This window comes from Symphalangus syndactylus, chromosome 10 (genome assembly GCF_028878055.3).
Source record: "Symphalangus syndactylus isolate Jambi chromosome 10, NHGRI_mSymSyn1-v2.1_pri, whole genome shotgun sequence".
Taxonomy (NCBI): Eukaryota; Metazoa; Chordata; class Mammalia; order Primates; family Hylobatidae; genus Symphalangus; species Symphalangus syndactylus.
The window spans coordinates 100,291,098-100,313,328 of NC_072432.2; the positions used below are offsets into that span (position 1 = coordinate 100,291,098).

Here is a 22,231-nt window from a genome sequence, read left to right on the forward strand (position 1 = left end):
GGCCTGGGTGGGCAATGCCCTAAATCGGGCCTGACTCTGGTGGCAGAATTAGAGGCTTAACAAACGTATTCTTCTAAAGTAATGCCATGGAGAGCCCAGGCGCTTCAGAACACAGGCTTTGCAAATGCACGCTTCTAATATAATGCTGCGGCCATGTTTCCCCTCTCCCTGCTGCTCCTGCTATAAATGTTATCACAAAATCTTCCTAAACATCAATCTTAAGGAAAACATTTTTCCTCAGAAACCAATTTAACATCCAAAGGTACTCAGAAAAGTCCGGGCGCGGTGGCTCACGCCTGTAATTGCAGCACTTTGGGAGGCTAAGGCAGGTGGATCACTAGGTCAGGAGTTCAAGATCAGCCTGGCCAAGATGGTGAAACCCCGTCTCTACTAAAAATACAAAAAAATTAGCCGGGCGTGGTGGTGGGCACCTGTAATCCCAGCTACTCAGGAGGCTGAGGCAGAGAACTGCTTAAACCCGGGAGGTGGAGGATGCAGTGAGCCGAGATCACACCACTGCACTCCAGCCTGGGCAACAGAATGAAACTCTGTCTCAAAAAAGCAAAACAAAGGTACTCAGAAAAAAGTTAGAGAAGTTTATATGGCTGTAGAGAGAAATACTGATTGAGTTCCAACGATGTACCAGGCATGGTGTTACTTTCTTACATGCATTATGCAATGTGTTTCAGAATGTTCTCTATGGAACATAGTTCAGACCCACAGGGGTCATAGTGCAAAAAATGACCCCTGTGGGAAGACCTAAGGACAATGTATCCTATTACTACACCTCTAATATGTGTTTGCATGTTAAAGGTTCTTATAAGTCCTGCAGTGAAGAAACTTGTTTACATTTATTTAACTCAGTATATCCCAAAGTGTGCCATATATTCCAATAGGTCATGCATGAAATGATTTTAGAAACTGCACAGATGTAAGTTTCAATTTTAATAGTTATATATACATATTATTGTAATGTGAGTTAGAAAAAAATAATATAGCTAGCACATCAAACCTGTCACTACACATATATTGTTCAGGGTTTATTCTTTCATTTGGTCATTTCACAAATGTTTACTGGGGACCTACTATGAGCCAAGCAGTATTCTAAATGCTAGGAATAATGCAGTCAGTAAATAAAGTCCCTGCTCTCAGACATTTATATTTTAGTCAGCAGAGACAAAAATACAAACAAACAAAGATAAAATATGTTCAACCATAAAAGGCAGAATAAAGAAGAACAGAATTGGGCATAGAAATGGCTGGGGTGGGGTGGATACTAGTGTCAATGGTTTGGTCAGGGAAGACCTCTTAGATAAAGTGATATTTGAGCTGAGACCTAAATGAAATCAGTGTTTCTGCAGGAAGAATGTTCTAGGCAGAGAGAAGACAAAATGCAAAGTCCCAAGATGGGAAGGTGCTTGGTACCTGGTCAAATTGTTCAAAGTCCCAGGGCTGCAGACAAACCCTTGGAGGATAGTGTTTTTTAAAATTGAGATACAATCTACATGCCATAATATTAATACTTTAAAAGTATATAATTCAGTGCTTTTAAAATATATTTACAAAGTTTTTTGTTTTGTTTTGTTTTGAGAGGGAGTCTCACTCTGTTGCCCAGGCTGGAGTGAGGTGGTGCAGTCTCGGCTCACTGCAACCTTTGCCTCCTGAGCTCAAGTGATTAGCCCACCTCAGCCACCTGAAGCTAATTTTTATATTTTTAGTTGAGATGGGGTTTCACCATGTTGCCCAGGCAAGTCTCAAACTCCTGAGCTCAAGCAATCTGCCCACCTCAGCCTCCCAAAGTGTTGGGATTTACAGGCCTCGTGAGCCACAGCGCCCGGCCACAAAATTGTATTTTTTTGAAGTCATGATTTGGTTCTGCTTCTGGCCACGATGGAGTGACAGGGACCACATTTACCTTCTCAGCTGAAACAACCAAAAGACAGACAAAATATGTGGGAGGACTGCTTTAGCCCAGAAGGTCTAGGCTGTGGTGAGCCTTGATCACGCCACTGCACTCCAGCCTGGGTAACAGAGCGAGACCCTGTCTCAAAACAAAAACAAAAACATCTTCCCACAAAGAAAACTCCAGGGTCAGATGGCCTTGTTTGTGAATTCTACTAAATAGTTAGGGAAGAAATACCAATTTAACTCAAACTCTTCCAGAAAATCGAATAAAACTTGTTCTATAAGGTCAACATTACTCTGATACCAAAATTAGACACAGACATTACAAGAAAACTATAGACCAATATTTCACAACAACACAGATATAAGAATTGTAAACAAATTATTAAATAGCAAATCAAAGCCAACAATATTAAAGGATAATACATCATGACCAAGTGGGGTTTTTCCAAGGATGCAATGTTGGTTTAATATTAAAAAAATCAAGGACCAGAGATGGTGGCTCACACCTGTAATCCCAGCACTTGGGAGGCTGAAATGGAAGGATTGCTTGAAGCCAAGAGTTCAAGACCAGCCTGGGCGATATGGGAGATTCCCCCCAATCTTCACAAAAAAAAAATAAACTAGCCAGGCACAGTGGTGTGTGCCTATAGTTCTAGCTACTGGGGAAGCTGAGGTAAGAAGATCTCTTGAGCCCAGGAGTTTGTGGTTGCAGTGAGCTAAGATCATGCCACTGTGCTCCAGCCTGGGTGACAGTGCAAGACTCTGTCACAAAAACAAAACAAAACAATGTAATTTACCATATTAACAAACTAAAAAAGGAAAACCATATGGTTATCTCACTAGACATAGAAAAAGCACTGGACAAAATCCAACATCCATTCCTGATAAAAACTCTCAGCAAACTAGGAATAGAAAGGAACTTCCATGACCTGATAAAGGCCATCCATAAAAGGCCTGCAACTAACATCATACTTAATGCTAAAGACCAAACACTTACCCCTTAAGATCAAGAACAAGACAAGGATGTCTGTTCTTGTTACTTCTTTTCAACAGGATGCCAGAGATTTTAATCAATGAGATAAGGCAAGTAAAAGAAATAAGAGCCATCCAGATTGGAAAAGAAGAAGTAAAACTGTCTTTACTTGCAGTCACTATGGTCTATTCAGAAAAATCCAGTAGAATCTACAAAAAAGACACTAGAACTAGTAAGTGAGTTTAACAAAGTTGTAGGTTACAAGATTAATATACAGAAACCTATTGTTTTTATATATACTAGCAACAAACAATTGAAAATTGAAATAAAAAAACAAAAATAATAATTTACAATAGCATCAATACAGATGCAGGTATAAATCTGACAAAACATGTAAAAGACCTATGCACTCAAAACTACAAATAAGCCAGGCGTGGTGGCTCACGCCTGTAATCCCAGCACTTTGAGAGGATGAGGCGGGCAGATCACGAGGTCAGGAGATCGAGACCATCCTGGCCAACACGGTGAAACCCCGTCTCTACTAAAAATACAAAAAAAATTTAGCTGGGTGTGGTGGCGTGCACCTGTAATCCCAGCTACTTGGGAGGCTGAGGCAGGAGAATTGCTTGAACCCGATAGGCGGAGGTTGCGGTGAGCTGAGATCGCACCACTGCACTCCACCAACCTGGTGACAGAGCGAGACTCTGTCCCCCAAAAAACAAACAAACAAACAAAAAAAAAACCTACAAATAAAATTGACAAGAGAAATTAAAGAAGACCTAAATAAATAAATAAATAAATAAATAAATAAATAAATGGAAAGAGATACTGTGTTCATGGGCTGGAAGCCTCAACATTGTTAAAACATCAATTCTCCTCAAACAGATCTACAGATTCAACACAATCCCAATCAAAATCTAGAATTTTAGAATTTAACTGATTCTAAAACTCACATAGAAATACCTTAGGACCTAGACTAGTCAAAACAACTTTGAAAAATAACAAATTTGAAGATTTAATCCTCCCTGATTTCAAGCATCTCCTAGAGGGTGTGTTAAAACACAGGTTGTTGGGCCCACCCTCAGAATTTCCAAATCAGTATGGGCCTGAGAATGTGCATTTCTAATTAGTTTCCTGATGCTGCGGCTACTGCTGGCCTGGCTGCCACACTTAGAACTAGTAATCCAGACTAATTCACACTCAGCTAGAAACACAATGTCAGATGCAAGAGATTCCCCTCAAAGGACAAGTACCAAGTAAACTATGTTCATCAAGAAACAACTTGCTTTTCCCTTTTTTATTAGCTAAAGACAACCATAACTGTTAATCAGAGATTCTGATCAGCAAGAAAAAACACACATGACATCACTGAGTTGGCATGATTCTAGCCTCCCCTCTTTGTTGAATGTACATTTTGGTTTCCACGAAATCTTGTAAGCCCTCTACGAAGGCCTTCCCTGTTCAGAATTCACCCTGAAAACGACACGCAGCTTTACACCAACCATCCCATAACAGCAACATTAAGGAAACCATCTTGCCCCACTGAAACCTGTCAGATTTCCCTGATCCTCCCCATCTACTATCCCACCCAATGCACAGCTGCCACCCAGGTCTCACCGTCCAAGATGGCCCATTGATTGTCAATCTCCGTATGTTTCAGGTAGGAGTCTTCAATGGTGGGGTCATAGTCAGGCACAAAGATCTTCTGGAAAAACTGGATGGTGAGGGCACTTTTGCCCACACCCCCATCCCCCACCACCACCAGCTTGTATGTGGGGAGGTTGTCACTGGGGACGGCGCTGGTTGCCATGTTTCTCGTAGGTCAGACCTGCGGAAGCAAGACATGTGGAATGACACAGAGGGCTTTTTTAACTTAGGGGAAAATATTCATATGTTTTCCTCCTTCACAAAGTAATACTCTCAATTATAAAGAGGTTTGAAAATGAAGAAATGCAAAAGAAAATAAAAGCATTACCCCTGGTCTCACTACCCAGAGACAGTCACTGTTAAAGTGATTTATTCAACCATCATTTATTCAACACCAATTATGTGCCAGGCCTGGTGTTGAGGACACAGTACCACTGGTCTTGTTTAGCAAGCACAGCCAAAAGCCACGTCAAAGCTTTTTGGCCACTAAACTCTGCTTGTACAGGTAGGTTAACACCAGGGCAGTGGTCTGAGCAGGGCTGGCATGGAGGTTCATCTTTCACATCCCCTCTTATTAACTGGGCTGCTATGCTGAGAAGGATTTGAAGCTGTGTCTAAGCTTAGAAAGGGGGCCATGATAGCTTAGCACACCTGAGCTCTGGGACTCTGAGGCCCCTTCCAAGTTTCAGAATTCTATGATTGTGGCTCCCTTCTCTCTGCTTCTTGCCCTGTATTATACACAAAGTCACGCTGGAATCATTTTATTTGGGGAGGAGGGTGTAGGAGCAGGTCGAAGTTTTGTTTCGATGCTGCTGAGGCCAGCTAAGGCAGTGGTCCTCAGTCAGGGGAATTTTGCTCCCCAGGGATATTTGCAATGTCTAGAGATATTGTTGTTGTTGTTGTTGTCAAAATGGAGTGGGTACCACTGGCATCTGTTCAGCAGAGGCCAGGGATTGTACGATGCACAGGGCAGTTCCCCCCCAATGAAGAATTATCCATCCTAAAATGTCAATAGTGCTGAGGTTGAGAAACCCTGAGCTAAGGTGACCAGGAGGCAGCTGGAAGTGGGACCAGGATTCTAAAGAATAATCGGGCCTTAACAGAAGTGAAGAGTGACCTTTGTAAACAGTGTTGCAAAGTGACAAGGAGAGGCAGGAGGGAGCCTCCTGGAGGCACTCAGAAGAAAAGGAGGGAAACCAGGATCTGTGGTCATGATAGAAGCCAAGAGTTTCCAGAAGGAGGCTGACAGCACCAAATGTTAAACACGGGTGCAGCTAGGCGGATCCCCTAAAGAACAATTTGGGGGTTGCAGCCAGGAACCTCAACTGCTAACTAACTGTGGACCCTGCCAGGAAGAAGCAATACCATCTCCTGGTAGGGCATTCCTGGGTAGCACAAAAATTGACCTTGAATCGAGGGAGGGAAAGCTTAATTCTACTGCTGTGTAGAAGAAAAAAAAGAATCCCTGTGCAAGTTGGGAGGGGAAATGGCATGGCGTACGTGTGACCGGGAAACCAATGGTCTCACAGAGAGGAGGGTGGCAGCGTGGCCGGGAGGACAAAGAACTGGGTGCCCTGTGTGCTCTGCCGCTACTTGGGAAGGCCACTGACCTCTCTGAGCCATAGTTTCCTTATCTATGAGTTTAAAGGGCTGGATTAGATTACTTTTATGATTAGTTTCAGCTCTAAAATAGTCTTCAGTTCTAGATTTTGACAGAAAGGGGGCTGGACACAAATGTGGGTTATGTGGCCACACTGATTTGCATGGGGCTACAGGCTACAGTCATTGCAGAACCCTTTGTAGTTAGTGAAGCCTGATGTTGACATTTAGGACTTCCCCAAAGTGTCGGAGAAGTCAAAGCTTTGCGACACTGCAGAGAAAGTGCAAATCTGCCTAGGCTGTACTGAAAATACACTTGCATAAATATATTCATACCCTCTCCTGCAGCTCTACCCCATGTGAGAATTTATTCTAAGGAGATAATCAGAGAAGTGAAGAAAGATGTTAAGAATGGGGGAAAATAGAAATAACTTAATGTTGGGGGGAAAAGTTAAAGTTTATCCATGTAATGGAGTACTATGCAGTCATTTAAAAGGAAGATATTCACTAACCTAGAAAAAGTGTGTTGTTATGTATGAAAAAAAACCAGGCTGCAAAACAGCTAGTAAGTACACCTGATCCACCTTCCATGAAGAGGCCCACCTATGAATCTACACAGCCAGGTGTGGATCCAGGCATTAAGAGCTTTAGCAGTTGGTTGTGTCTGAGGCAGATTTCAGGGCATTTTCATTTTCTTAATGTTTCAATTTTCTACAACAAGCACGCGTTATATTTGTGTACTGGAAAAGTTTAACACTATTAAAATGCTCCCAGGAAAATAAAATGTTCAAGCCACCTGAAAATGTTTGATTTCCTCTCATTCGAGTGGGGATTTCAGCTCCTTTGGGGCAGTATAGGACCAGGTTCCGGCTGTGGCCCCGGAATCTGGTTCCAGCATCTCCCTACAATATGGGACGGGCTGAGGCTTCACGTAACTGAGCTCTTCCATGGCCAAATCCACGATGGTGAAGGCAGGCCAAGGGGAGAGGGCGGAGGGGAGTTGCAGGGTGACAGAAATGGGGAGGGAGGGGTGGCCCAGTGGCCTCTCTCCTTTGCCTCTCAGAGCAGCAGAGCGTGGGGTTCACTCCTCACTGCCCCTCAGCAACTGCTGCCCTGTCCTGGGCAATGATGCTGGGCTGGGTGAAAGGTGTTTGGCTGTTTTTTGTTTTTGTTTTTTTGAGACAGAGTCTCACTGTCGCCCAGGCTGGAGTGCAGTAGCGTGATCTCAGCTCACTGCAGCCTCTGCCTCCGGAGTTCAAGAGATTCTCCTGCCTCAGCCTCCCGAGTAGCTGGGATTACAGGTGCCCACCACCATGCCCAGCTAATTTTTTTGTATTTTCAGTAGAGACAGGTTTCACCATGTTGATCAGGATGGTTTTGCTCTCCTGACCTTGTGATCTGCCTGCCTTGGCCTCCCAAAGTGCTGGGATTACAGGCGTGAGCCACCATGCCCAGTCGGTGTTTGGCTGTTTTTAAAGCTTCCATTCTCTGCTGGCAGCGACATAACTAAAAAATACTAAGTGGGTGGGAAGGTATTGAAAAGGAAAACTGTTTGTCTTTATTTTCTTCTCAAAAGAAAACAAGATAAGAAATACACTAGTAAATATGCTGGAGTACATGAATGAACCTTTGAGTCGGCACTCAGACCACCCACAGCCAAATCACCTGGGGACTCCTTAAAAAACGCCCTCTGCTTGCCAAGGCAGCTGGCAGGAAATGGCCAGTGGGGGCCCCCTCCTTTTGACAGCACCTTGCTCTCAGAGGTTGAACCCTCAGAGACCATAGGGAGCCAAGCTGGGGTTCCCTTCCCACTTGGGGTTTCCTTCTAATTTGGACGCAATGGAACAGGGCTAGACTACTCATTTCACACAAACATCAGACTGCGTCCCTTGTGAAAACCCTTTCAGTGCCCCTCAGTGCTGAGGAGGAAAGTCCAGGCCCCCTCACAGGACATTCAATGCCTGTCACTGGCTGCCACTGCTGAGCTCTCCAGCCACACCTGTGCCGCAGCCCCTCATACTCTACTCTCACCCTTAACCAGGTTTGTGGTCTCCCAATGTGTCCTGTGGTCACGCTGCAGCTCTGCACAGACCTAAGACCCCCAGGAGAGCACATACCTCTTTGTGGGTCAGCACCAGGCACTGCCACCACCTGTGCTTTGAGCCCTGAAGTTCCTGCCACAGACGCCACAATGATGCCTAGAATTTTCTGTGTTTACTGTGCGCAAAAGGGCAGGAACAGCATCTTGTTCTTTTCTGTACTCCCAGAGCCTGGCACAGCATTGGCACAGGGCAGACACTTACTGAATGAACTAGAGGTTCAACACGCATTTCTGAACAGTGGTCAGACAACCTACACACCACAGAGCTGGCTTCTCCATGGAGAGAGCTAAGGGACAACTCTCTCAGCCCGGGCTTGGGACTGTCTCTCTCCTACTAAGAGATCAGACTAATGGCACAGACAGGACCCTTTGGAATCAAGTGTGAGCTATAAACAAAGAAGGGGTTTCCAAGGCTGAAGAATGAGTCCAGAGAACCCCCCAATTCCTAAAGGTGCTATCTCCTCTTGATAGGCATATTTCTCCAGCCCCCCTGCAAAAACCCTGATCAAATGATGTCTTTGCAGATGGGGAGTTCAAGATGCCAAGAGGCATGAACCACACTCCTACAAAATAAGCTGGTCTCATGCGGTACAGAGAAAGATTTATTTAAAACCACTCACAGGCTACGACGAAAGTCACCACAGAATGAAAAGTTGGTTGGTTGGTGGGTAAGGAGCAAACTGCTTACATTCACAACTACCCTCTCCTTTCCACCCTTCTCAACTAAAAAGCACCTCGGAGATCATTCTAGGATGTTAGGTCTTCACTTTTGAGGATGATGGATGTGACCCTTTGAGGTTGGAAGGTGGTATAAGGTAGACTTGGGGTTCTCCTTAAAGTTTCCCCACTATTTTCTGTGCTGAATACTCTCCTACTGACCAGTTGAGCGACCTTGGGCAAATTACCTTCCATGGCCTCAGTATCTTATTAGTAAAGTGGGTTAGTTGGAGACTCATACTTTGCAGGATTGCTCTAAGCATGAAATAAAATGTGTGAGATACGCTGAGCTCTGAGAAGATGCCCAAATGCTCGCTTTCTCACCTTGTTTACTTTGCTCCCAAGAAGAGGGAGCACACACACACATATACACACTCACACACTCTCACACACACACACATATACACACTCACACACACTCTCACACACACACACACACACACACACACACTCTCTCTCTCTCTCATTCCCAGCCTCCTCTCAGCATGAGAAGCCTCACCACCATCTCTGCTGTTAACAGCCAGACAAAATAGGCCTGTGTGGGAACATCACCCATCATTTAGAGCATTGTTTCCATGGGAAATGGCTCTGAGGTTCCAGGCAGCCCCATCCACGCAGAAACCAACTTTGGGAACAGCAGCCACTTGGCCGTGGGGGCGGCTGAACTGGTTCCCATGGCAACCACTGCTCCCAGGGCCCCGCCCAGGCCACAGGCTGCATGGCAACCCAAACCGTTGTTCATACTGGAAACTTCTGCCTAAAAGGCAATATCACTTCCTCAATAATTTTAATAACATGTGTATGAAAACCTCAGGCATCTGTAAATAGAAAAATTAGCTCTTGTGGCTGTTGTCTGTCTCTTGCTCCCTTTCTTTCCCCATAGGTAGAACCTTCTTGCATGGTTTGAAGTTGTTTCCCTGAATGCCAGATTAACCTGTCAAACAGACTGTAAGCTCCACGAGGACAAGAGCCACATCCTCTCATTCCTTTGCCTCTCACAGGGCCAGGCAGAGCCCAACACATGGGAAGCTGAGTCTCTACTCACACTGCCCTCATCACTTCCCCAATGCGGCCTTCTACCCACACAGGCCTCCCTTGTGCTAAGAGGCAGGGGGTCACACCCATCCTTCTGAAAGGGGCTGGCTCATACCCCTAGGAAGTGGGTGGCTGGGTGGACCGATCACCCCAGTATAACCTTTTCACTCAGCAATCTTCAAAGTTAGCATGGGTGTGTCTAAGACCTCCCGGGAATAGTCTTTTGTAAAAGCCCAACGGTTCTCAGTGGGACAGCTTGGGAGGTCAGAGACAGCCTCAACTCCACAGCCAGGCAGCCGGAGTTCCACTGCGGCCTCCAGTACAGACTCCCTGTGTGACCTGGGGCAAGTTTCTTAACTTCCTGGTGCTCAGTTTCCCCATCTATAAAACAGGAGAACAAGGCGCCCAGGAAGGTGTAAGGCCCCAGTGAGAAAAACTTGGAGGGTCCCTCAGCAAGGGCATATTTGCATCGACAAAGTAGTTGGGCCCCTGCTTTCCCTTCAACCTGGTAGGCTTCAGTGATTTAAACCATTTCCTTGCCCCATCCACAGCCCTAGGGAAGGGCATCCACACTGCATAGGGTTTCGGGAGGACAGCGGCAGGCCCCAACAGCCCCCACAAAATGGCAAAATGGCAGGGCTCGGTGGTTCTTACCCCTCACAAAATTTGCCTCTTCTCCTCAGGCTTCCAGGTTCTAGGGCTTCTACAGAGCTTGTTTCCCAAAACAATAGCCTAAAATCACTGCACCCATTGTTCTAAGTGAGCAGCACATGTTAAATGAATGGCTTCAGCTACAGATGTTGCCAAGGGGTCCATAGGCCCCCTAGCCTCTCCATGCACCCCACCCCACCCAGCATCACTTCCAAAGCAGTGTCCTATGTACTGGCCAGGAAAAATGGTGCCCAGAAGGAGCTGCATAGCAGCAACAACGCCCACCCTTAGTGGACAACTGCTGTGGACTGGTTAGATGCCGAGGGTCATGTTACAACTGTCATGCCACACTGCCTCCAATTCTTTTGCCAAATCATTTTGCTGCATCACATGGCTTTTCTTAGGGTAGTGTCTTCATGATTCACTCTCCTATAGGGCCTTCTTCATCATTGTTGCTGCTTCCCTTGGCCCTGACCTTAGGACCACAGATTCCCAGAGGCTGGCCCAGGGCCAATCCAGAGGCTCCCCCAAAGATGCTGCCAACTTTATTGAAGGTTTGGTATTTACTGCTTTTTGCTTCTGTATTTCTATACTAATTATTTTAAAGAGTCCCCCTAACCCCATCAATTGAATTGCAAGTATTTTAGGTAAATCAGGCTAGAGGGGAGGACACATTCATAATTAATGGAGCTCTTAGGAAAGTGAATGGACTTTCATTCACATTGAGCTGAATTAGACCTGGGAAGCTAATCTCGTCTCTATGATGTCTGGGTGTGCCCAACCCAGGGGGATGAGGACACGCTAGGGAGAGTGACCCAACCCATGTGGAGGAAATGGCTCTGCATTCCAGGAGCTGCCCTTCCCTTCTGCACAATTCCCAGAAATGGGCAGCTTCACCAGAGCGCTGACCTGCAGGCTGTGTGTTAATGGCATGTGACCCCAGAGGGGTTTAGGCCACTTGGCATCCCTGAAGGCTTCACTCTCCGTTCCCCGAGACTTTGCTCCAGCCCCTTGTTTCATATCTTTGCTAAGCCAAGTGTGGCACTGTCATTGGGCCTCTCAACTCCTCTGGAAAGCCATCAGTGCTTTTCAGCTCACTCCACTGTTAAGCCCTAACCACCCACCCAACCATGTATGTGATTTCATGCCGTAAACATCAAGTCTCGATGGCAAGTAGGTGGCATGGGTGCTGCTCCTCCCCATTCCCAGAGCCACGGCAGACAACACTGATGGATCATGGTCCCCTTCCTTGTCAACACAGTACTCTTGGCAGCAGAACACAGTGACTGCTCCAGAGAGAAAATCTGTTTGCTGCCCCAGATCTAACCTACTACCCTTCTGGTTCCCTCCAAAATATCCCACTTAGTGGCCATCCTTTTCCATAGGAAGGGCTCAGGACCTTTAAGGGTAGCCAGCCTGGTGATGTCTGGAGATCTCTATTACCCAAGTCTTCTGTTAATCTACCAATCCCTGCTTTTCTTCTAATCTCAACTCCTGTGCCAGGATCACACCTGGACTGCTGTCAGCAGAGCAGAAATGATCAGACAGAAGCCCAGAGATCCAAGCAAAGGCCAAGGTTGAAGTAAGTCAGGGAGGGACACCGTCGTTGGGCTTACTCATGACCCCTCAGTACCACATGTTTCCTCACCTGGCAACTGTCAATACCTGGGTCTTTCCCACCAGTATTCAGGCACCTCCCAAACAGGACTTAGGGCGGAGCCAGAGTCTCAGAGTAGGTGTGCAGAAACCACCTGCCATGACAATTATAATTACAATAGTGATCATGTTAAAAGCAATAGGAATGTTTAAGGTAAACAATGTGTCAGATGCTGTTGGAAGATTTTAATTCTCACAACAATCCTAGGAGGTATAGATTCCGATTATCCCCATTTTACAGCTGAAGAAACTGAGACACAGAGTAGTAAAATAACTTTTTGAAGGTCACCAAACTAGAAAGAGGCAGGCAGTGTCGGGATCTGAAACCACACAGTGTGGTTCCAGAGCCACTGCCAACCTGTGGTGCTAGGCATCCTCTGCTGGCTAGTGAGTGTGTGTGTGCAGTCAGGCCAGGGCAGAGGCAGCTGATCCAGGAATGCTGGAAAGAGGTCAGGAGTGAGCTGGGAGGTGCTGTCAGAGTAGGAGACACCCCCAAGGTCAGACCGCTGCCCATGTGGGTGAAACAGCTGGGCAGGTCAGAGCTTGAGGGGCAACCAGGGCAAATATTAGTTATCAAAAATAGACGCTTCCCACCCCAGCACCCCAGATCCAGGCTGGGACAGCTTGCTGACCAGGGCATAGATCTGGTACCAGCAGGTAGCCCTCCGCCCTGAGGACCAGCGAGGAAGCTGGGGGCACCAAGCTGCTGTGAAACCCTTATTTTCTAGCACCTCTGTTTGGGACCCTATCCCCCATATGGGTCCGTGCCCCAGCCTCAGCCCATCTCCCTGTGGTCCTACACTCGAGCTGTTCCCTGCCCAGCTCAGGACTGGCCCCTCAACTGGAACTCCTTGCCAAGGAGCTCGAGCTATGCAGACAGCCTGCAACCCTAGGCAAGTTACTTTCTGCACCTTGGTTTTCTTTTCTGTAAAAGTAGGGACAGTGGCAGCATCTGCCTCATGGTGGCTGTGAAAAGCTGCATTTATTTGCTTGGCCCAGTATCTGGCACATAGTGACTGTTCAACAAAAATCAAGTTGTTACCATCATCAGCATCCTTCTTTGAAGTCCATCCCAAGTCCCTCCTCCTGCTTCTCCAAAGCCTTTCTTGAGTTCCTTGAGCACCCTGCAAACTGGCAGGTTCCACAGGTGACAGTTCAACACAGCTCAGCCTCCTACCGCTCCCTCCTCGGAAGGCTAGCAGGCCGATCTGTGTGTGGGGCTCAGCTCCCCGACTTTGCCTTGGAGGACAGCAGGCATGTCTCAGCCGGCCACTGAATCAATACAGCAATGTCCCAGGAAAGCAAGCCCTCAAAGGCTTGCTGAATGAACGGTGGATGAAAGGTAAGCTCCTCAAGATGGCTCCTCAGATGCCTTCTTTTGCATTTCTCCAGTATTGAGGAGTTGCTTGTTCACCAAAGAGAATGTGGAAGATATCAAACTGCCAGCAAGTTCAGCATGAAACAAAGTTTCTCCCTCTGGTTTCTAAATCCAGAAGAGCTCTCCATCACAAAACCTAGCCACCCTCTGGGTACCCTGTGGTTTGGAGGGGGCATATCCTCTAACAGGTCACATGACATGAGAAAGGCCCCGGTTTTACCTGAGCCCAGAGAAAAATGAGGAGTAAACTGGGTGAGGAGCCAGTGTTGGCCACCCTCCTCTCAAGACACACACATGCTCAGGCTCCATGGGATCACACACATCCAGTCAACGCTCCCAGAGCACCTCCTGTGTGCTTGGTCCTGGGAACTAGAGATACCAAAATAAATGAGCCTGAGCCCAGCCCCAGCCTGTGCGGCTCACAGTGTGTATTTTGTGGGGGAGGCAGGCAGAGGGTTATGGTACACTGGGCAAGTCATGCAGGAGCATAGGAGTGGGAGGCATCTCACCCAGCCTGGGGGTGCTGCGGAAGGCTTCCTGGTAGAAGTGACACAGAACGGGGTCTTAAAGGCCAAGTAGATATTAGCCAGGTAAACAGTAAGGATGGCCAGGCATGGTGGCTCATGCCTGTAATCCCAGCACTTTGGAAGGCCGAGGTGGGTGAATCACGAGGTCAGGTGTTCAAGACCAGCCTGGCCAAGATGATGAAACCGTCTCTAATAAAAATACAAAAATTAGCCAGGCGTGGTGGCGGGCACCTGTAATCCCAGCTACTCAAGAGGCTGAGGCAAAAGAATCGCTTGAACCGGGGAGGCAGAGGTTGCAGTAGGCCAAGATCACGCCACTGCACTCTAGCCTGGGCAACAGAGCAAGACTCGTCTCAAAAAAAAAACAAAAAACAAAAAACAAAAAACAGTAAGGACAAGCATGTCCCAGGTAAAGAACAGAAGCGACAAAAGTATAACGCATGGAGGCATGAAAAGCCAAGGAGGCACTCGGTACTGCAAGCAACATGATGTGACTGGAATGTGGAGTGTGTACGTGTGCATGGCAGGGGTGATGGGTGTAGGGGATAAGAGTGGCAGGGGAAGGGGTTACTGTTGGCTCCCTGGAAACAAGGGATCTTCATCTTTGCATCCCTATACCACACACAGTGCCTGCCACACAGTGGCTGCTTAATAAGCACTGCATGATGAAGAAACAAGTGCCCAAGGCTGCAGGGCTAGGCAGGGGAGGGTGTTGCGTGTGATGGGCCTCACATGTGCTGGAGGCCCCCGGACCCTACCCTAGCCCCAAGTCCACACGGGAGTACAACGTAGGCTTGGTAGACGGCTGCCTAACCAAACAGGGCCCCTGCAACTCTTTTTGATGACCACACTGAGGTTAACCAGCAGAAAAAGCCCAGGAGAGAGTGGATGAATTACAAAGGACAAACTCGAAGTGCTCCAGAATCTCAGAGGAGGGGAAGGGGATGGGAAAGGGGACGGGAATAGGGTCATGGAGGAACAGGTAACCCAGGTTCAGCCACAAAGGCCTGAGACAGAAAGCTGTGGGGGAGGGTTATTATCCCCATTTTACCAAGGGGAGAGAGGCATTCTACCAAGGGCACAGGCTAGTGAAAAGAGAAGCTGGGATTCGGCAGCTGGGCCTGGCAAGCTGCAAAATGAAAACACTGCCCCACTCACCCCGAAGCTTGTCCACTGAGCCTGGTGGGTCTAAGCGGCTCTCAGAACCGAGGGGTTGGTAATGGCCTCAGTGTCTAAGAGGCCACAAAACCTTCAGAACAACATTCCCTGCTGGCATCCCTGGCTCACAGGAATGCCTGCTACTTGGCCACCTGGCCTCTGGGGTCCTACCCCAGCCCCCCACAGTGCCCCCTGCCCAGCAACCAACAACCGGGAGGGTGGGAAAGAACTCAGTCCAGGGATGAGGGGCAGGGCGTGGGCTCTGTTAAGGCAGAGCTGCATCAGGCTCACAACTTCTTGGAGTGGCAGCTGAGGAAAGAGAGTAGGAAGTGGTTTTATTTTTCAATCCTTGTTCTCAGTCCCTGGGGGTCTATTAATATTTTCCTAGCGCTGGGGCAGTCTCACCCGCAGTGAAAGAGGAGGACTCCTGCAGCCTTCCATAGGAATCTGCGCGCAATTGGGAACATCACGCTGGTGGTCACTCGACCAAGGAAGGCCAGCCTCTGCACACTCTGGGGTTCCCCAGACTGAGCGCCCTTGGCCTCCCCAGAGCCTGGCAGGCTGCTGTCCTCCCAGCCCCTGCTCTGACTCCGCTTTGCCCTCTGCTCACAGAGCCCTGCACCTCCTCACTGTTCTGTTCCGCTGCTCAGGCTCAACCCTGCACAAACTGGATTCAGCCAGCACCTCCCTCACCTGCCCAAGGGTGGGCCCCTTTGGCCACCTCTCTGCCCCAAATTCTCTTCCTCTTTCTCCCTTGGCAGTGCAAACAGCCCTTTACCCACATCCCAGGCCAAGGCCTAGCAAGGCTGTCCACCACTGTGGCCCATGTCTGCCCCCGGCCTGAGCCCCCACCACTAGCGTTGTCCCACCCACACTCCAGCGTGATCACTCCCCGACTAACCCAAGCACAGAGTCTCCTGGAATGCCCTCCATGGGTGCCTGAAGCTCTCTCCTCTGACCACAACATTCTAGGCCTTCCTTGAGCTGCCCGAGTGCCCCCTTCCCCTCGCATGGCCTCTGCTCTGCTGATTCCTGGTCTGGTGTCAAGGACAGGGATGGTACCCAAGTGTCAGGTCCCATCCCCCAGAAACGATTCCTTCCTCTAGGGCCCTCTTCTATCCCCCAAGGTCTCCTTCCACTGAGCCACCTTGCCTCCATCTATGGAACGCCAGCCAGGTGGCAGGTGGCAGGGCAAGTGCTCCGCAGCCATTATTCCATGTGATGACTCAAGACGCTTCACCAAGAGGCATTGTTTAGCCCCTTCAGGAACTGTGAAGGTCAGAGAGGCTCTGTAGTTTGTCCAAGGCCATCTCTCTGACCAGAGAGCTCGGCATGCCCCTCCTCATCTGCCCTCAAATCTAGGAGCTGGGTGTTACTTCAGTCACATTCCTCTGCTAGAGTGGGACAGTGGACAAAGGGCCAGGCCTTGTCTTCTTTTTCTCTGGGCACCCCAGAGCCCTGGCACAGCTTTCTGTTCAGAGACGCTCCAACGTGTCTGCTATCTGCATTTCCAAATGCAGGAGTGATACTCGCAGCTGGCTGGGAGTCTGGCTTGGGTAGACGGTAGGGCAGAGGTGATGTGGGCACTATGCCATGGGCCACACAGGACCTGGTGGACTGTGGTGGCAGGCCTCGTGAAGGACATACCATGTGACGAGTCCCACTAGACACCCATGGGCACCAGCCCAGCAGGAGGAGTGGTGATGAGGGGTCCTTCCTTGCTGTCCAAATTCCCAAAGCACTGAGCCCCCACCAGCACTCAGGGCATGGCCCTCTGACTGGCCCTGCGTTCTGAGCTGAGGATGCCACACCCGGCCCCCAGAGCACAGCTAAGGTTGTCCCTTAACTCCTTAGCTGTCCCAGCCCAGAGCTGCTCATCTCATGGAATCACAGTGTTCCGCCAGTTCAATCTGGTAAGCCCAGGAGAAGGGCAGGGTGGCAACAGAGAGGGAAGGGAAGGCCCGGATCCCAGGGCCAGGCATCCCTCTGCATCTCACAGGCCCCTGCCTGAAAGACGGATGCTTTCTGACTGATCCCCCATCTCAACTGCTTTGCCCTGCAGTAGCAGCAAGAGGGAATCAAGAACCAAACAGACATCCCAAAATCACGTGCACGTGCCGGCAGAGGCTGTGTCAATAAGTGATAGAAGGGGGTAGGTACAGGCAACAGGGAGCAGTGGGGCCTGCGCGAACAGGAGATTACTGACACCCCGCACCAGCTGACTGCTGCAACATAATATCTGCAATGAGCTTGCCAGATAGTCTAAACTTTTAAAGAATAGCCAGCAATCTAAGTCTATGCAAAAACTCCGATTTCTGTCTATTTTCTTATTTTAAATACTGGCCACCAATGGAAAAGTTTTACACGTTGTATAGCCCAAATAAATCAACACTCTGTACCCATCCTTCTTGAGCACACACACATCTGAGTGTCACGGCCGTTCTAAGGCAGACAACTCTTCGCACTGCCTTGGCTTGGCCTGGCTTTGGTGCAAGGTGTGAGATCAAAGGCAATGATCTCACTGAAGAGAGCAACAGCAGGGGTTACTTGGCCTGCAGGACATGGGCCAGCCTGGCATTCTTCAGGGACAGGCACACAGCCCACCCCAGCAGTATGTGAGAGCCCAGAGAGGTGGAGGCCAAAAAGGCACATTCAAAAAAGGCTGCTGCTTTGCTGTGTTTTCACTATTTATATTTAAGATGTTAGACACCATTAATGAAGAATGTGAAAATGTTTATGTTTGACCAAAAATGAGAAAGACATAGGGTCTAGGCTCTTCTTTGAGGTGGGGACAGGCAATTCAATCTTCATTTTTAAAGAGTAACCAGACTGCAGAGAGATGGACTGAAGCCAAATAAAAGGGAAACTTCCTGAAAACGAGGCAGGCATGGCAATGAGTGTGGGATTTTCCTCTGCAAAGGTCTATGAAGCAGATGCGGAGGAAGGAGGACTGGCCACCAAGCTTTGGAGTGGTGAACCGGGCTGGAGGTAGGTGTGATGGCTTCTCAGGGACCCTTCCAATCCCAGGGTTTTAAGCCCACTCAGCAGAAGGCTACTTTTCACATCTCCCTCCCCAAGCCCTAAATGACTGCTGCATTTTTTCTCCTCAGTAACCAGCCTGCTGCTCCATTCCTGCGAGGCAAGGCCTGTCCAAAGGTCAGTATTGGCTGGGGGGTCAAGGGAAGCTTCCCACCCCTCTGCTTTCTAGATACAGCACTTTTATAAAAAGTCATGAATCAAAGCCCCTCTGCTAGCTGTATAACTTTGGCCTAATGAAAAACCTCTGTGCAAAACTATTGTTGGTGGGTGGTAGCAGCCACCAGCTGGAGGTGGAACCAGGCTGGGCCCTGTGGCCAGGGATGGTCATTATAATGACCGTTTATTAAGCCCTGACCACATGCTAAGCACCTTAAACATACTTCCCTGACCCCCACTGCACCCCAGACTATATGAGATTACTATCAGGGTCTCCCAAAGCACCCAGCTGTCTGCCTTGACAGCATCTTGTACGCTGGCACTTAACTGCTTAGTTAGTTGTTTACAAGATGTAAACATGTAATGCATCTTCCCCACTAGACCGTCGCCTCCATGTGGGCAGGGCCCACCCTCTGTTCTATTCTCCACTGTCTCTCCAGTGCCCAGCACATATCTGGCACAGAGAAGGTACTCAATAAATATTGTCAATCTACATCATCTCTAATCCTTATGTTACAAAATGTTCTAACAGGAAAGGGAAAAAATTAACACCTGGCTTTGCCCTGGTCATTAGGAGAGGACTGACTTGACCTGGCTGGTAATAACGATAGCTTAATAATCCCAGCGCTTCTGCTAGTTCTTACTATAGGTAAAGGTATAGGTCTAGAGTGCCGAATTCTTTTTTAGATGAGTTCTTTAATGGCCCCTTTATATCTTGTTTTTTTTTTTTGAGAGAGAGTCTTGTTCTGTTGCCCAGGCTGGAGTGCAATGGTGCAATCTTGGCTCAGTGCAGCCTCTGCCTCCTGGATTCAAGCGACTCTCCTGCCTCAGCCTTCCAAGTAGCTGGTACTACAGGCGCACATCACCAGGCCTCGCTAATTTTTGTACTTTTTTAGTAGAGATGGGGTTTCACCATGTTGGCCAGGCTGGTCTCGAACACCTGACCTCAAGTGATCCACCCACCTCAGCCTCCCAAAGTGCTGGGATTACAGGTGTGAGCCACCATGCCCAGGCCCCTTTACATCTGACAAGGGCAGCCCACAGCCTAGTCTAAGACAGATTGTTATCCTTGTTCTGCAATCAAAAGTAATGAAAATTTGGAGTTTTCAGAAGGTCTGGGGGAAAGTATCCAGGAAAATTGGTCCCTGGAAAATAGCAGTAAACTAGGTTTGAGGAGACAGCCACAGAGACATTCTCCAAGGGTGTGACCAAGCAAGGGGAGGGTGTCTGACATTCATTTTTAACTTCTGCCCTGATCTGGGCTGCAGACAACCCCCTTTCTTAAAAGCCCTTGGTGGATGCCTGTTATGTACAATAATAGTGGCTTAGCGGATGAAGAAGCCAACCTTACTGTGTGCACATGGGGCAAAGTGGAGTGAAGGCCAGGCGGCCAGTGGGCACGGCCCATACCCTGAGATCTTCAGAAATAGTGCAGATGGGGAGGGTTGTCATCAATACTTGGGCAATTTTTAAAGAAAATAAATGATGCCCTCAGAGAATTTCTACAAGGAGAAAATCCTTTGGAAGAATTAAGAAATACTGGGGGATGTACCTCTTCATTTCCACATGTCAGGTGAGAGCCTGACCCAGTATAACTGGACTAGAGAAGAAAGGCCAGTGTGTGGCTGGGACACTCCCATTACAGATATGGAAGAGGAGGCTATAGAGGTGGAGATTCACACAGACAAGTGGTGGGACAGAAATTGGAGCAGAGGGTTCCTTCAGGAAGGGAGGACTGAAAGTCCGAGTCCCTAGGCTGCCAATTCTGCAGCCCAGCTGGGTGGCCTCAGACCCCTCCCTGCCTGAACACCAGGCACTGCCAGAGGCCCTGCTTGGGGCAAGGGCGGCCCCACCTTCTCCTTCCACACAAAGGGGCTCTCCCAGCCCTGCCGTCTTTTCCTATTTACCCACCCCAATCCTAAATAGAAAAAGTCCCTGTTAAATGCTCTATTAGAATGGTTATTTTGTTGAAGTGCCAAGTGACCTGCTCCTCCTGTTCCCCGCTTTCCATCCTTCCAGCCATCCCCAGTTGGGAGTCCATAAATAAAACAAAGGCTTTGTTTCTTTATTTTGATTTCCTTCTAAAATCTCAAACATGCAGGAAACACCCACCCAGCCCCAGATTAGTGGACTCAGGCAGCTGTCCACTGCGGTGGGTGGGGGTGGTGGGACGGGGTCAGTGAGTGAGGGTGGATGGGAAGGCTGTGATGCCAGCTGGCCTTAATTGCTTGGGAGTGCCAGGGCACCTGGCCTCTCCCGGGCTGGACTTCCTCAGCGGGAGCGTGAGACAGATTAGGCCTTCCAGCTCTGCCCCAGGAACGTCAACCTGAGGAATGTGGGTGGAGAGGGAAGGCTAAGGAGGCATAGCTCATAGAAGTTTTTAAAAATATACGCCCCCAAGGCTTTAGGACAGTGATCCCACCCTCCTTCTATCATCTCTGGTTATAATAACGCAGACATTGAAAGAAGACCATGATAGACTGGTGAGAGCAGTGTTGGCCAAGAAAGATGGCTTTGCCTGTCTCCTCCTCGAGCCTCCATTTCCAGTGGAGTGAAAATATAAAGAAATGAATTTGTGGGTTATCTAAAAAGGGAGAATTTTCAAGAAGGCATGTTGAAATTCTAAAGGATTAGGAAAAAAAGCTAAACTGAACTAAAATTAATTTTGCTTTTGAAATGAATACATAATGCTTTTGAGAGGCAAGAATCTGCCGCCAACACCCCCAATAAATGGTCAGCTCCTAAAGGGGTGGGGGAGTCTCCTGAATCCACTACACTCCAGCAGTCTCCCCACAGATCCACATGCCCACAAATACTTTTACATTTAATCTGTGTACTTGGTATACCAGGGCCAGCCTAATATACAGTATGCCAAGTAGTTTCTTTTTAAACACAAACTTGTCTTTAAAAAGGTATGCCTGTAAGTATAACACATACGTGGATTTCCACATAATCACATAGGCACTGGTTGTATAATATGTTCAACTGCCTTCACTGGTATGGCTTCCAATGCAAGATAAACCCCAATAAAGCAGGGCCTTCTGAGCTCTCTCAGCACCCAGTCTTTGCTGGCTTTTGCAGCATCTCCATCAGAATGAGGAAAAAGGATCTGGTGGTGCTATTTTTTATTTTTATTTTTTGAGACAGAGTCTCTCTGTCGCCAGGCTGAAGCACAGTGGCGCAATCTCAGCTCTCTGAAACCTCTGCCTCCCGGGTTCAAGCGATTCTCCTGCCTTGGCCTCTGGAGTAGCTCAGACTACAGGCGCGTGCCACTATGCTCAGCTAAGTTTTATATTTTTAGTAGAGACAGGGTTTCACCATGTTGGCCAGGTTGGTCTCGAACTCCTGACCACAAGTGATCCTCCTGCCTCAATCTCCCAAAGTGTTGGAATTACAGGTGTGAGCCACTGCATCCAGCCTGGTGGTGTTATTCTTCAAGGGCAACTCAGGGAAGGAAAATGTTTCAAGACATTCTCAGCACTTAACGAAGAGGACTTGGGGTCCCCCGCAGGTCCCCACTATCTGTTACGAAACCAGATGAAATCTTGGTCCCCAATAAGGACTGACAAGAATCTGCCCTGGATAAGGAAGCCTTTCCAGAAGTTTTTGAATCTTTCTGCACAGCTTTAAAAAGCAGAGCTTTACTCACTGTTCTAACTCATGGCAAACTACACACAAACAGGATA

The 22,231-nt window shown here is 48.3% G+C and overlaps 1 protein-coding gene across 6 annotated transcripts in view; it reads right to left on the reverse strand.

The window, feature by feature from the left end:
• The window catches only part of MRAS (muscle RAS oncogene homolog), a 58,229-nt gene that overhangs the window by 28,346 nt on the left and 7,652 nt on the right, over positions 1 to 22,231 (reverse strand). For 5 of the 6 annotated variants that reach the window (XM_055295288.2, XM_055295285.2, XM_055295289.2 and 2 more), the window contains one exon: positions 4,499 to 4,709. In XM_055295288.2, coding sequence (XP_055151263.1) covers positions 4,499 to 4,691 — 193 coding nt within the window. In that variant the 5' untranslated portion in view covers positions 4,692 to 4,709. Of the gene's footprint in view, positions 1 to 4,498; positions 4,710 to 9,444; positions 9,463 to 22,231 lie in introns of those variants that run through there. The other variant, XM_055295292.2, reaches the window with a different exon arrangement.